Genomic DNA, 16,906 nt, shown 5'->3' with positions numbered 1-16,906 from the left:
TGGGCAAGTTTATAAGTTAAAATAAGGACAAGCAAATATAGTAGAAACTTTAAGATAGTTTTCACAGATCAATCTCGTTTAACATTTTGAACCTGAAAACTTTAAAAAATAAGATTCAAATAGTCAAAAACCAAATTATCAATGATACATTGAAGAAGAAACCAAATTGCATTCACCAACTCAACACTGTAGTAATGTTCACCGAGGCCACCTTGTCGGAAGTAACACAGTCCACAGAGGTGTTAAAAGTATTGAAAGTACTAAAAAGTTTCAGAGGTCTTCGCTGTTTTAGGATTGGACACGCTTAAGGACGACATCTGTTATTACCCGTAAATCATGTAACAAGTTGCTATTACAAATCACGGTTCGATTCCAATTTAACCCAGGTTTAACCCCAAATGAAAATCACATAATTTCATTCTACAAAAGATCCCTAAAATTATCTAAAGCTCGTCACATGAAATCGTCCAGGTCATCAAAGTCATCGTAGTTACCCATATCCTTGTATTCGTTCAACAAAAAGTCTGAACGTGTGTCAGTTTGCTTTTTCTGTACTTTAAGACTGGTCTTCTTAGAAGAAGCTTGCTGTGCCAACTTTTTAGCCTGAGGGTGACATAAAGTGAAGTCAAGTACATGGTTTATACTTATAGTTCCATATGTAGATTCGATATTTCACGTCGAGAAAAACGTGTAGTACATGGTCTGAGTGACAAATACCTTGGATAGATAGTATCTTAAGAATGTATTTCGGAAATAAAAACGCAAAATACTCACTTCTTTTTCCTGCCGCGATTTATCGTGTGTAAGGGTAACTAGAGGATTCGAAATCTTTTTAATATCATCGCTCGTCACTGAAAAAAGTTCGGATTGACGTTTGATGGTAAAATAAGTGTTGCTCACTGGTATTCCAACACAATATCGCATAGGACAACGCCCACGTGAATCGTGATACCAACCTGAACAGTGAATATTTCTAATCTAGATTGAATCGGATCAATGACGCCGCGCATTACAAATGCCAACATTGACAAAAAATTTCTTTCTACACGTAAATCTTACTAGTAATAAGAAAGCATATTTCTGTTGAGCAATACTATTACGTCATGGTTTGGACGTTGGTGATCTCAAATTGCAAGAGAATAGACAGTTATGAAAGACCTTGGAGATACATCCCTTAAAGTGATTTCTAAGATACTACACTAAAATTCCCGAAAATTCTCTGAAATAAACTTTTTTTCTAAAGTAAACGAGATTTGACCCCAAGACCCCTTTTGAGCTCACTCGACCGGACCAACGGCTCTTAATACACCTCAACTTTCTACAAAAATTGAAACCTCTAGAGTCTAGATATTCAAATTATATATAAAATCATGTTGGTGTTCATTAGATCATTACTAGGTCAAATTGGTGACAATCCAGTAGTATGATAGTCTCGCTGAGTAATAAAGTTAGATATAAAGATATAAGTAGATTATAATGACAGACTCACTTTCTGAACAGAGATCTGGAACTAAATCTCTGATAAAGCTGATATAACCATCGTCAGTCTGAAAACAAACAAGGTTAGTCAGAATCGAAAGATAAAAGATGCAAGAAGATCTGAGATTTTGTGAATCATGGAGATAAGATATGAAAGAAAAAGGGTAACTCAGATTCATGTAGTCTAAGATTTGAGATTCACCTGATAATTCTTTAACTTTTTAGCGATTCTTCTGGAAAGTTCGGCAAAATCTTCTGGATCGACAGGCACGTAGGTATCAACGGAGTCGGGATTATTGAGAGATATGCCTGCAGTTGACGTAACTAATGATGCTACCATAGATTCTGACGGTCTATCGTTTTCAAATCCAAATAAGTCGTTTGCGGCATCTTCCGCTGCTTTCAATTGAGCTCTGAAATGTTAAATGGTTATTTAACAGAGCAAATGGGAGACAGCAGAATTTATTAGTGGTTTTCATTGGGGATTTAAATAGTTGGAACTTAATTATTTCGATCAAATACAGATCCAAATCTACAATTACATTTCGAACATCAAATCCGATCCAGCCAACTCGTCAATTACTAGTAATTCAATGTATTCGAGTACTATTTTATTTCAGTTGTCTATGATAAGTGATTATTATACTTATCTCAGTAGCTGGCTTTTTTTTAAAGCTGAAGGATGAGACACAGTTAAGGAAGCTAAACGTTCTTAACATTATATTTCTAAAGATTTGTAGGTTCACAGGTTCCGTGTGATCCAACCTTGGCCTTGGGCTGCAGTGACCAGGGAGAAGTGAACTACACAAACCCTTTACAGGGACCAGGGAGAAGTGAACTACACAAACCCATTACAGGGACCAGGGAGAAGTGAACTACACAAACCCTTTACAGGGACCAGGGAGAAGTGAACTACACAAACCCTTTACAGTGGCCAGGGAGAAGTGAACTACACAAACCCTTTACAGGGACCAGGGAGAAGTGAACTACACAAACCCATTACAGGGACCAGGGAGAAGTCAACTACACAAACCCTTTACAGGGACCAGGGAGAAGTCAACTACACAAACCCTTTACAGGGACCAGGGAGAAGTGAACTACACAAACCCTTTACAGGGACCAGGGAGAAGTGAACTACACAAACCCTTTACAGGGACCAGGGAGAAGTGAACTACACAAACCCTTTACAGGGACCAGGGAGAAGTCAACTACACAAACCCTTTACAGGGACCAGGGAGAAGTGAACTACACAAACCCTTTACAGTGGCCAGGGAGAAGTGAACTACACAAACCCTTTACAGTGGCCAGGGAGAAGTCAACTACACAAACCCTTTACAGGGACCAGGGAGAAGTCAACTACACAAACCCTTTACAGGGACCAGGGAGAAGTGAACTACACAAACCCTTTACAGGGACCAGGGAGAAGTCAACTACACAAACCCTTTACAGGGACCAGGGAGAAGTCAACTACACAAACCCTTTACAGGGACCAGGGAGAAGTGAACTACACAAACCCTTTACAGGGACCAGGGAGAAGTGAACTACACAAACCCTTTACAGGGACCAGGGAGAGGTCAACTACACAAACCATTTACAGGAACCAGGGAGAAGTCAACTACACAAACCCTTTACAGGGACCAGGGAGAAGTGAACTACACAAACCCTTTACAGGGACCAGGGAGAAGTGAACTACACAAACCCTTTACAGGGACCAGGGAGAAGTCAACTACACAAACCCTTCACAGTGACCAGGGAGAAGTCAACTACACAAACCCTTTACAGTGACCAGGGAGAAGTCAACTACACAAACCCTTTACAGGGACCAGGGAGAAGTGAACTACACAAACCCTTTACAGGGACCAGGGAGAAGTGAACTACACAAACCCTTTACAGGGACCAGTGACCACGTTGACACAGACATGCATATGATCTACTTATTACTAGAGGTTATTGTACAGGCGGTATAGCGACTGAATTTAGTCGGTGGGTTTAGCATCAACATTGCTCAATAAAAGAAACCATGTTCATAGATTCATAGGAAATTATATTTGGAAGTGGTGCTAGATTTTACACACTAGACGGTACACGTGCGTGTTTTATTCACTATTTCAGCCAATTTCACATTCACACTAATGTACAATATTCTGGGACTCTTAGCTTCTGCTATCCTTCTATAGATGGTAATCAGCCTACCTGGAAGTTAGGTTGTCCCAAGACTGATGATACTGTTTTGGGCACTACATTGTTCCAGAAAGATCTTACATAGTATGGCAGTGTTTTAACCAGGTGTAGCCAGTCCACACTTTGGCTCCATAATAATATGTAGAATTTGTTTCACTTTTACACAAAAAACTCAAATATGATGGTTGAGAAAATGTGTGTGCTTTACAAATTCTAAAATATCTAAGCGTTTACTTTTCCTGCTCTTCTTTAGACAAAGGTTTTGCGTTCATTAATCTTTGGATCTCCTCCTGTTTTGCTTTCTCAGCCGCCCTCTTAGCTACCTTCTCATCACGTTCCTTTTTCTCTGGGAACAATAATGTGTTATAGCTCGAGATAAAATTACCATTGATCTGTTGATCTATGTAGTAAAAAACTGAAAAGGCAGTGTCACTTCAATATGATGATTGATGATATGTAGTCACACAACTCACTTCTTTCTTCCTCAGCTTCTTTCTCTTTCTTTTTCTTCTCTGCCTCTTCTTCTTCGTCAAGAACATCTTCCCAGTTATCCTGTGTACAGATGAGCATGTTTATTTTCAGTTAAGCAGTTACGTGTGGCCAATATTTTGTCAAAGCACATTGGAAAGTGTTTTGAGTTTGCTTGAAACTTGGTGCTACATATGTCATATAACGAATTTTGACTGATTAAATTTTGCCTTCGTTAAAATTTTTACGTTTGAGTTAATAAACTATGATGATTATATATGAATTTAACTTGATAGAGTGCTTATCTTAAAGTTAAATGTTTTTACAGGCTCTTATGATGTAGTTTTACGAAGATTTCAACTTTTTCAAGCCTTACGTTGTGTGTTTCCCTTCGTGTCCAAAAGCATTATATGTCATATAATGTACTATATTTACTGTCATATATTTACAGCCTCTCCATATGTGTTAGATTAAGGTAAGTGTGGTCCTTGTTAATCTGACTACAAGAAAGAAAACTTGAGAAATCACTAACCATCACATCATCGTCATCATCTTCAAATTCGTTGACATTGATGAAGTTACCCCTGAAGTCGTCGTCATCTGTAAGAGAAGCAATTGTTAGGATGAAGCTACAAACTCACCAGCTGGAATTGAACAAGACGTGCACTCTTAATGCCAGCCAAATTAAAACTAACAACAACAACGAGGTTTATTGAGAGAATATAAGTTGACTTACCAAAAGCCGATGTCATGACTGCACTCCGTGAACCTTTCTGGCCTAAAATGATAATTTATTATTAATGACTAGCATATTCATGACCACATGTTTATTGTTGAGTTCATGTCAAACATACACACTACAGAGCACAACGGAACACAAGGTCTGGATGTAGACTGTGAAGTAATTTAACACTAGATGAGAACTTTCACTGTCTCAAGTATCAACAACATTACATACAAAAGCTTTTCGAGGCAATTGAACGATACAAATATGAATGATTTTGTTTATATTGAGAACAGCTGCAGTTTAATAAATTGTGAGATAAACCTGAATACATATTTCATTAGGGATCATTTACATATTACTTAAAGGCTTGTGGAGAGGAAAGGAAGCTTTAAAATGTGGCTTACGTAATATGTAAATGATCTCTGAACAAACACAATATAAAATATCTAATATTTTTTCACAATATTAAAATATTCAGAAACATATCATATCAAATAAAAAATGCTATTTGCATCTAATAAAAATATTAAAAATGTCAATTTATATATTGAAATTAACTTTGCATAAAGTTAAATTAGTTATTTCAGTCACTTAAAAAAAGAACTGAATTGAAACACGTTACACAATACTTTATCAGATCATAATTTATATCATAGTTCAGAATCGCTGCATCATTTTGTTTCCACTTTTTTGAAAAATGAAGACATGGATTTCATTCCTTTGGTATTGACAGGAGCTAACTGTTTTTGGGCTTTACGTTTTGGAGCCTTTTCTTTTCCTTTTGGAACTGAATTTTTAGCAGGCTTACAAGCATCATGATCATTTGTACTGCTCAGTTTTGGTTTCTTGGCGGGTTTTTCACACTCACTGTTATCAACACTCAGCTGGATCCCGAGCCTGTCCTGTAAATCTACTGACAAAGACGAATTTATATAATCTGAAACAATTCCACAAGCATACCTTGTGTATTCTTCGTCTGATAGAGTTGAGTTAAATCCAGGAGAGATACCACATTTCTTCATAGCTGAAGCAACTTTACTTACCTTGCCAGATAGCCAGTTCAATGTTTTTTCTTTGTTGAATTTGATGATTTTATCTAGTGATGGTTTAATGTCTGCAACGAGTGAGAGGTCGGATTCTGACAAAAGATCTTCTAAATGTATTGCAGATGGATATTTTTCATCAACAAGAATTTGACCCAATGGAGAATATTTGTCCACGTTTTTGAGGAGGTAAGGAATAATCATAAATGTTGGATCAAGTGGGGTCCCTATACTTAGCTTAGTATCTCCAAGAACATGATCACCAACAAACCATGAAACATGCTTTTCTTTTAGATATAATAGTTCATTCAGCGATTTAGATTCCAAACTTAGGTATGCAAGACAGGTTTGATTATCTTTAGGGTGCTTCAATTTTAGTATCTGTCCCTCTGATCTAGATGAGTTCTCTGGGAGAATGAAAACAGCACTACTCGACTCAAAAGAGGTCCCCATGATTAACCTAAAAGAGTAAACAATTATTGATCAAATGACCATATTTACCAATTAACCACAAATTTAACACTGAACTAAACTAAACTTACACTGAACAATTTTAATAACTAAAACTAGACAAGAATGAAAAGTAAAAGTAAGGGAAACATAATATTCTGCAAACCCTGGCCGATTTACAGTAAATTTGGGCTGGGGCAAGGGGCATACATTTTAAAACTCATTAAAAAAATTTAGATTTGAAAGTCCCTTTCAGCCAAAGGGCCATGGGTAAGTAAAATTAAGAAGTCCAGATTATTATAAATTGTATTGAGCTGAGAACATGCTACTTTTGACAAATAGAAGGTTTCAAGTACCTTAGGGTATTGGGGCATTGAAATACACCCCAAAAATCTCGAAAGAACTTAGGAAAGATGCAGCACACAATTTATTTATTCGTTATTTGAAAGCTGTGCATCTGAACGAAGATGTAACGAAAATTTACTCACAAGAAATGTGCCGAGTAAGTTGAACAATCAAACCACACCAAGCCTGCCAAAGTAGTACTTTCGGACAGTACCTATGGTTGGATCTGTTGCTGTAGCTGAAATAATTTCAGCCTAAAATGTGGTACACAATCCACATTTGCTTAATAAGATTAAACATCTCTATGAGCACCAAAGAAAAAGTCTTGCCCACTGGCCACTTTGCTTAGATCTTGGAAGGCAAACAAGAATGTTTGCACTTTCAACATCTACAAAAAATTGTTCCCCACCATCACTTTTCCACTAACATGTCCACCCCAGCATCCACCAAGGATGCTATACCCAGAAGTGAGCAGGCAATTTACTGTGATTTGCAGTAAAACAAAGTATTTTTAGTAAAACAAAGTATTTTATTTATTAGCAGTGCAATCAATTCATATGATATAATTATAAGAATATAATAGTATGTCACACCTATTTAACTGTTACGTTCGAGTAGTCGTGCCATGGCTAAATTTAACTAGGACCAGTGGTGTCGATTAACATTTTAAAAGGTGATTCTAAGTGACACAAATGGAAAATTTTAAGAAAAGACGGATCAAAACACAGATCCAAGGACAAGGAGACCCCACTGCAGGACCATACATGCTATTGGCTTGTGCATGGCCCAAAAGGTTCCAGCTGTCCAGGAAACTGTACGTAGCTGGTCAACTAGTTTTGAATTCAGACTAGGCTTGATGAGTTCTGGGGTTTCTAGAGTAAGATTTGATGGTGCCAGGTTTGTTCAGGCGGACATGGAGATTATGCGAGGAATATATAGGTAGGTATATTTTTTTTTTTTTTTTTTTTTTTTTTATATAGGTATATAAAAATCATATCAATATAAAAATAGATCCAAAAATAGATCCAAAGATTCACACGGCAGTCAGGGAACTTCCAGACAGGATGCTTTTGAAACAGGTATAATTAGCGCTTTTGTAATTAGTTGTATGCAAGGGATGGGATGCTGATTGACTAAGCTGGTTCAATGCCCCAGCTATTTAGGGGGAGCCACTCAATTTCACGCCCAGGTGTTGTCAATTGCTGGGTTTCAAGTAAGAGCTTTTTGATACGGCTCTTGATAATTGAGATGGGGGAGGAAAGGTCGGAAAATTTACTAGAGCCAGGGACCATGACATTGTTTTCATTAGGAGTGCATTTGTCGAATATTTTATCAACCAAACTGTTCCATATAGTCGTACCTTTGAAGACAAAATTGTGTTTAGAAATTTCAAGTTTGTGTCGGGGGACCCGCATAGTTTGGCTACATGCTCTGGAACTTGTTTGGAATAAACTTGTCAGAGAGATAGGTTGATGCAGTTTCAAGATTTTAAACAGTTCAGTGGATATATGTTGGGTGTACAGGTTGTGGATTGACATGATTTTCTCGGTATTGAATATTGGCTTAGTGTTTTCCAAAGCAAAGCTCCTTTTTGCGATGTGTTCACTGTATGGTCTTGCACGTGCACATGTTTCATAATACTCTGCCCGGTCAAAGCTTGGTTTGCTTCCAAATAGAAGGCGTACACATCTTTTTTGGATGGAGAACAGTTTAGATAGTCTATAAGGTGTGACACCACCCCAGCTACTGATACAGTAGCTCATATGAGACTTGAATAAGGAGTCATACAGCTTATGGTACTCTGTTTCTGGAATAAACTTCATAATACGTTTAATTATAGCTATACTTGTAGTTAGTTTACTTTTTATGTTATCTAGTTGGGGTTCCCAGGATAGTTCATGGTCTATGATAACACCAAGGAATCTCACTTTATCTACTCGTGTAAGCGTGTTGCCTGATAACGTGAGTGAGTTCTCAGAGCCATATTCACGAGCACGTGCACAGGACGAGTACCGGCCAGGTCTGAATAACATGTAGACCGATTTGCTTTGGTTAATGTGCAGCAAGTTAGATTCCATATAGTCATTTACAGATTCAAGTACTTTATTAGCATTCAAATAGGCTTCTTGTTCAGTTTTTCCAGCAACAAATATGTTCGTGTCATCTGCAAACAGTATGAAGTGTCCAAGTTTGCAGTGGCTAACTGCCCAATAATGGTTTGTAACACCTGCACCATGGTCAATATAAAACCATCAAAGCTGACTCCGGATTCTAGAATGCAACAGACATTGTTGTAATGAAGCTTATTATCATTGCAGTCTTAATTCTTAAACACTAACATCTATAGCTCTTTTTCAATGTCTGGAAAAGGAAAAAATCCAAATCATGTGACCAAGACACCTCAGAACTATAGAACTTAATGCAAGTAGTCATAATTCATAATTCAATCCGTTTTCCAGTACACTCCAATGCAATTCATAAAATTGATATTTGACTAATTGCTAATGTTCACTTCATTAGTTTGTACTCAATGAAACAAGGAACTTTCAATGAAACAGTACTGAAGGATGTCCTTACAAAAGATCCATTGTCTGGAAACGAGGCGTTATGTGTAGCTTTAGTTCAGATAGATACGTCTGAAAAACCAACACAACGAGCTTTTAAAGGATATTTTGTATCTGCAGCATTTGAGTGCCACTAGTTGTCATTTTAAACTTATAACCAACTTTGCCAAACTTTGCAATCAGTACACGAACGTGATTCCCAAATGTGATTCCCGAACATGATCCCCTTAATAAAAAGTTTAGACCTTAGCTGCCATAATTTTTGATTTAACCAAACTAATGCCTTTCATTGCTTTATGATGTGCTGGAACGCTTGAATTTTACAGTCAGTGTAATTAATACGCGCGGCACACGTTCAGTTTAAATTTCTGAAACTTGAAATTATTTTTATATATTTGAGGGTTGGATGGAGATAGGAGAATTAAACATTATTTGAGTATAGTAAACGCAGCATATTGCCCTGATTATAATTTCATACAAAGTACGATCATCATTTTCAATTTTAAAGTTAAGAATTTAAAATTAAATAAGCGCGCTATATTTCTCATATCATCTCGATTGAAAACACATTTAATCTGGTACGTATTAAATAGTATTATAACTTTATTAATTGTGTTCACCTAACCATGTGCTTTCGGGAGGCAAGCGCACGCCTGCAAGCGCAAGGGCTCTGGATAGAGCAATTAATTGTGCACTTTTTACGGAGGAATACGACAGTAGCGTTATGAAATTGAGCTAATTGTTATTTTCTTTCAAAAGTATTCGAAGTAATTTGTAATTGGTGATATTATCAACTATAAAAATGTATATATTGATTCAAAATACAGTGTAAACGATTAATGATATCGATTCATAGATGATAGAGTTTGAAAGCAATTACTTCAATGTTCACAAAGCCATGTGTCTACGCGTACTGCGTGACGTGCTTGTTTCACAACACGAAGTAGCGCGCGCCGGACTAATCAATTATATATATTAACAATGGACTTGTTTTACATTGTATGACCCGCCGCGTACGAGTTTGACCATTAAGTTAATGGTCTGGCCCGGCGCGCGCTACTTCTTAGCACTTGCCGCGGTCGGGCCATTTCTTCGTAGCTCGTGCCATAACATTTCGAAAAGAAAGCGGCGCGCGCTACTTCGAAGAAATTTAGACGAGTAACATCCGTCAAGCCATTTCGAGAAGAAAGCAGCGCGCGCTACTTCGAAGAAATTTAGACGAGTAACATCCGTCAAGTACGAGTGCGCGGCTCCCCTGTATCGTATAAACTTTGTAGGTTTACAACCTACCAGGACGCGCGCCGAGTTGAAACAGATATTTTACGAGTATCACCCGTTAATATAAACTTTACAGTGGCCGTGGGGTGTGAAACGACAGTGGGAGTCACGACGTGATATACAATAATGGACAAGCCCTGTGTCAATTAATTACAGTGAAGTTCCTCCTTCGCAAAGTTATTTTCCGCAATTTTCTGGATCAATTTATTGTTGATGCGCGGCGTTACATTGGTCAAATAAATCGTCAATTTTTACCATACCATGCACGAATCCCACTCATTAATAAAAATTTAATATTTAAATATGTTGCACCTTTTTCCTGTAACACTTTTCACTCAAAAAAATTAATGCTACAAGTACATCGTAAGGAAAATGGATCGTGCGTGGTTTAACCGCGGCGGCGAAATTTTTAATGAATGTATGACATATGAACAATGAACGAACAATGAAATCAGAAATATCGAATTATTATTTGATCAATGCAATTATAATTTGACGGATGTTACTCGTCTAAATTTCTTCGAAGTAGCGCGCGCCGCTTTCTTCTCGAAATGTAATGGCAAGAGCTACGAAGTAGCGCGCGCCGGGCCAAATCATTAACAATGGTCAAAATTATAATTTGCAATGAAATTAAAGTTAACAAATGATACACGTAAAATATTTGCTCCAAGTAATAAGACTGTCCAAGTCGGCGCGTGTTTTAGTAGATCATAATTTATATAAACTAGCAAAATCAAAAATGGAAGGAACCACAAAAAATATATTTTGAAAATAAATGTTGGCTAACAGCGACAAGCTAACTTACAATTATTAAACAAATATTTAAATATTTAAAAGAAGTTAAGTAGACTTTAACGGACGTTGTATTACTAAATTCTGAATTATTTATTGTGAATATGGAATACATTTGTCCATGCGTATCTGATCTATGCGTAATATCAAACATGTACAACATACAATGTAACGCGCGCCCAATTTTGATCTTCCCACATGCATTCTGCGGCAACTAAAGTCTTCAGTACGTAATGCCCTCCGCAAACTATATTGGGACACTATATTGTTATCAAGAGATTTGGTATACTTGTTCCCGAACAATTCTGTCGATTCATGGGATTAATTTGTTATTGTTTGGCTTGTAACAGCTTAAGTAATCGCCAATCTCTTAATCTGTTTTGTTGGCATAAGGGACCGCTCTGCCAATTACATAATGTCATCTATTGTACGGTCTAGATTATTCCTTCGAATTCACATAACAAATTTACTCGGACGATTTCACTTGTCTTGTTTCAATAATGTATTTTCTAGCATTAGCCATCATGATTCCACCGAATACCGACTGGGTGAAATCTTCGTAAGATGGACAATTTGGAATTTTAGATTTATTTAGATACGAAAAAATTCAAAATTCTACGAACTTAAATAATTTAAATGTTAAATGTGTACACATCTAATCAAAAAAATATGAACGAGCTTTTAAGATTTTATCCTCCTTGTTTTATAATTATACTATTTCTATTGTACATATAATGCATATATTCATGAAAACTGACTACATATTTCGAAGCATTCTTCTAAAAATCGACTATGTCTGATTTGATGTGAATTCTCGCTGGGCGTTGCTGTAATTCTATGGAATCTTTTCGCTCTTACTGTTGTTGCTGAAAACCACACGTCACATTTGACGAGAAAAGCATAAAGTTAACTGTTACACTTTTTAAAGCCACTTTGTGTTCTCTTATTATTTTGACTTTGCAAATCTTATCACCTTTATATGCGTATGTAACGATGGTTTTGTTGAACACGTCGCCTTTTTTTGCTAAGATTTCAAATATAATACACAATCAAGAAGGCTGCAATCTTGATAATTTTCATACTTCTTCCAAGTGATATCATGAGTTTAATAATCATATTTTATTTATAGTTTAAAAACATGTTCTCAATGCCGTATGGAAGCTCGAGTCAAGGACAAGCTGACACCTTCAGCGACCAGTCCGCGCTTCAGGAGCTGCTCAACTTTCAGAAATCTCTCGATAGGAACTTCGAATTGCCTGACTTGAGGAAATTGAGCCTCAACGAGACCAACATGAATAACTCTGGAAGCTCTCTGGACGGATTTTCGGGATTCATGACGGAGGCAGCCAAGTCGAATCGAGATACGGAGTCTATTCAAGTTCGTGTTCCCACCTCCGAACATGTCGCCGAGATCGTCGGAAAGCAAGGTTTGTTTGTGCCTAATTTTACTTCATAGTTGTTCAGGTGCAATTCAGGTGGTGTGTTATTGTTCCTTGCCCTTTTACTAATAGCTAAAAGTCGGGAAAGGATTAACATCAACCAATTTTCAGGTTGCAAGATTAAGTCGCTGAGGTACTCGACCAAAACTTACATCCAAACCCCTGCAAGAGATCAGGAACCTGGTAAGTGCTAAAGTTAATTTAGTGCAATCTTTAATACACACTTAGGGTAGAACTATTGTCTATTGATTTTAGAATTTCTAGTATCTGTGTTTCAAACGACAATGTGCTCGAGTAACTGAACTGCGTGGCGTTCTTTAACTTTATAAAATATCATATTGTAAACAAAAACAAACCTTAATTAAGTTGAACAATAGAAAAATGAAACCAATCTTTTGAAAACCTTTGTTTAGTAAGGAATTTTTCAGTGTTCACTATTTCCGGATACCCTGAAGATGTGGAGAGAGCTAAGAGAAGAATTGAAGAAGCTGCTGAGCACTTTACAAAGATCCGCCAGGGAAGAGAGAATAACAGTCCCATCACTCCTCAACTCGGACCAAATGCTGTCGTCCGTCATGTCAGAGTACCGCTCAAGTACGTGGGACTTGTGGTTGGACCAAAGGGACACAACATCAAGAGAATCCAGAGTGAAACTGACACGTACATCATGACCCCCGCTCGGGACAAGGAACCGATATTTGAGATCCGTGGAGCTCCTGAGAAAGTCGCCGAAGCAGAGAATAAGCTCCAGATCTACATTGCCATGAGAACCGGAGGAATGTTTGACGACTCAGATCACCTAGTGGATGTCGACCTGAAGAAACCTATGATGCCTCCTAAGGCATTGGATACCTTTCCCTCTATGCAGCCCACTTTTGGAAGCAACAAGACATGGGGAAAACCTGATCCCAGTCTCTACAGCAGTTTCGGAAGCTTCAACACATCTCCTGAGCCTACAACTCAACTCAGTTCCAACTCTTACGACCCGACAAGAGTTGACTTGGACAGTGGATACAGCTCTCCCAACTTTGAAAACAGGAAAGATATCCAAGCCCTGAAAATGTTTATCGATTCCATTCAGCAGTCGATGAACGTCCAGAACAACAACAACAACCAGCATGGAGGAGGAAACTACCAGTCACCTTCAACTACAAACCAGCAACAACAGCAACAGGCTCCGTTCTTCCCAAATAGATGGTCACATTCTGGAGTCTTTTAGCTCATTTGAAGTTCCACTTCAAACCATGATTTTTAGACAGTTTGTTCTTTTTACCAACTGACAATATGGCACTGTGAGTCTTTTGCAAGAAATTGCTCTTCCTTGAGAATTGAAGAACTTTTAATCGAATAATGGATTCCTCAATTTAAGATTTATTTTTCTACCAATACTATATTGTTGGTGAACTATACAATATTTTAGTTCTGAGTTTCGTCGGGCTACACGTGGTCGCTTTTAACTTTGTGTTCGGCTATGATTCTATTTGCCAGTACCGAGATGGAGTGTGTTTTGAACCGACTGCCGTGTAGCCCGAGCATTTGTATTTAATAAATATGCTCGGAATGTTTGAGAATGTTTTAACTAATCATTGGATACTTTGAGAATCTTCTCGGTTTGTATCTTTCTTAGTGTCCATAATTATTGGGACAATCATTTATATGAAGATTAGGCTATTTGATTTAATTTGATCATATATTATATATCGTACATATCAAGTATAAATCTTTAAAGCGTAGTTAGCAATCCAGGCAGATATATATTTGCAATACATCACAATATATCGAAAATTTTCTAAGCTAGACACTGCTAGTGGTACAACTTTAATTGCCCACTGCACCTGTATATCTTGAGTTCAAAAATTCGGCATAGTACTATATTTCGTTATAGTTTTAGCTATAAATTATGTGAAGCATTAAAATTTATGTCAGGGTTTATTTTTTGTATTTTCAGAGTAAGATTTCTTTAATTAAAATTTATACAAATTTATATAATTATACATCACTATAACTAAGTGTTAATACCTACTAATATATCGGAATAGGAAGGATGTAAATTAATTTGTGTAGCATTTTTGATCAATACTAAGCAAATTTGATCTAGATTTTTCTCAAATCCTCTATGTTGAGAACGAGCATTGATAGCTCTACCATAATTGCGATTGTTTTTGTGATTTACTTATTTTAATCATTTCGGCACTTTTGACACACCATATGTTTGACACATCATAATATGTTTGATACATCATACCTTGGAAGGTCTAAATCAAAATACCGACGCGGTTTCAACGACAGTAAGTTGGATACACACAAATCAGAAGCTAGTTTACTTTCCAAACACTTGCTTACATGTCTCAATATTGCACACACAGTTTAATTTCTTACATTGCTGGAAATATTGCAAGATCTTTTGTAATCTACTCTAAATGTATCCTAAATTGCGGAGTTGCACCTGACAAATTTTGACTCGAATTTTCAGCGGATACAGGTCAGCTCGAAAGAGAGAACATGGTGTCATTCGGCAAATTTTAAGTCCTCGACATAAATCCAATTTTGGTATTTCTTAGACCTTACAAACTGTTTCTTCCAACTTACCTTCACTAGCCTATTTGCATTTTGTGTTAGATGTATTCGACTAATAAGTGAATCTTGAGGTTGATTATTATGTGTCTGTTATCTCCACCATGCATCTGATATCTTCATCGTCAAATTGAAGAAGTTAGGAAAGTTAAGGATTTTGTCTGACTTCGCTAGATTGAATGATTGTAATGATACTGGTTTACTTTCCTAAGTTCTATTTGTTTATGACAGGGATGACAATCTGCAAACACGCTCAAAAGAGAGCCTGATAATGAATATTTGATATTGTATTTGCGTATATATGATTAATAATTTTTAATTTTTACATGGAATTTGGGTATCATGAAGTGATGATGCAAAGATGATATTTCCCGTATTTGTTAAAGACTGAAACATTATATTGGGTCTATTCGGGACTAATTAAAATGACCAGTATTGCCAATAGCAATCAATTAAATCGGAATCGATAAAATGTTTCTACTTCTTTGGTGTTAATTCTTCCGTTATCTCATTTTATAATGCGGAACTGGACTATTTGAATAGTAACTGTGGTGCTATCCGCATGAGTACAACATTAACGAGGTGTAACTCTAACTATTTACCTACTTTATCTACAGCGAGCCTTTACTCACTTTATAAACATTATTTCATAGTATTTACATTATTTCATAATATACATTGTTTATACTGTTTGCTACTTACCCCTTAATATTTGCCATAGATAAATTTTACCCAACCTGTGATCCGTTATATGGGAAAATGATAGAGATCTGGCGACTATTTGAGAGTGATATTTTTAGATCAGCCAAAAAATCGCCAAATAGACCTAGTCAGAAGTCATGGCTGAAAGCATGGGCGCCCAAAAATAGTCGCCGCCTACCCTATCTGGTAATGTGACTGTACCTCTTTATTTTATACTGTAGTTGTACCATGTATCATGATTATGGATGTTTTTATATTGTTTGTAAACATTGCTTATGGCTAATACTGGAATTTGTTAGCATCATTTTAGCCGTGTTTTGTTTTTTTGCTAACGGGAAAATTCAAAATGCCATTTCAATCAAGATAAAGTTTCTCAAATTAATCAAATTCTTCCCAGACCCAAACAATTTTGGTACATAATGATATTTACAGTAATTGGAGTAATTTATACGTTGACAGTAACAATTATTTGACAAATTATTAAAGCACCAATGTCGATTTAGTTGGTGGTAATTCTTGTTTTGTCTCTTGTTTATAAATTACACTTATGTTTTCCATCATACTACTTTCCTGTTTTATTTCTCATAACACCATATAAAACCTCCACGTGTTGCTACACCATAACTGCAAAATATAAACTTCTCAGCCAAATTTTGTACCACAAATAGTGTTTATAATGTACAAAAAAGTGCAGTCTTCAAATCACCGGCTTGTTTAGCACAGGACTGGAATGTTGCGGCACAACTACTAGGATGTTATTGAGTCAAACCGGAAATCATCCAAAAAAGTCCGGTACATTAAGAAATTAAACAGTGAACATTGCGGTTAGGTAGAAGAGACACTCCTTGACCAATTCAAGAACAA

General features: G+C 36.7%; 2 protein-coding genes across 2 annotated transcripts; one reads left to right on the top strand and one right to left on the bottom strand.

Annotated features, from left to right (window-relative positions):
• Window positions 1-36: 36 nt before the first annotated feature.
• LOC134814931 (eukaryotic translation initiation factor 3 subunit J-like) lies at window positions 37-6,358 on the bottom strand. The gene is made up of 8 exons (XM_063823276.1): window positions 4,865-6,358; window positions 4,661-4,728; window positions 4,134-4,212; window positions 3,895-4,006; window positions 1,682-1,892; window positions 1,490-1,547; window positions 775-851; window positions 37-603 (listed from the first exon to the last, which is right to left on the bottom strand). The coding sequence occupies exons 1-8, from the start codon at window positions 4,878-4,880 to the stop codon at window positions 454-456; spliced, it is 771 nt and encodes a 256-aa protein (XP_063679346.1). The 5' UTR covers window positions 4,881-6,358; the 3' UTR covers window positions 37-453.
• A 6,095-nt stretch (window positions 6,359-12,453) lies between these two features.
• Window positions 12,454-16,609, top strand: LOC134815685 (RNA-binding protein MEX3B-like). The gene is made up of 3 exons (XM_063824246.1): window positions 12,454-12,754; window positions 12,878-12,949; window positions 13,195-16,609. Exons 1-3 carry the CDS (start codon window positions 12,466-12,468, stop codon window positions 13,983-13,985), a joined length of 1,152 nt encoding a protein of 383 aa, XP_063680316.1. The 5' UTR covers window positions 12,454-12,465; the 3' UTR covers window positions 13,986-16,609.
• Window positions 16,610-16,906: the final 297 nt, after the last annotated feature.

The sequence above is a fragment of the Bolinopsis microptera genome, chromosome 5, assembly GCF_026151205.1.
Source record: "Bolinopsis microptera isolate Bmic1 chromosome 5, MBARI_Bmic_1.0, whole genome shotgun sequence".
NCBI lineage: Eukaryota > Metazoa > Ctenophora > Tentaculata > Lobata > Bolinopsidae > Bolinopsis > Bolinopsis microptera.
This window is presented reverse-complemented; position numbering and strand designations above follow the sequence as displayed.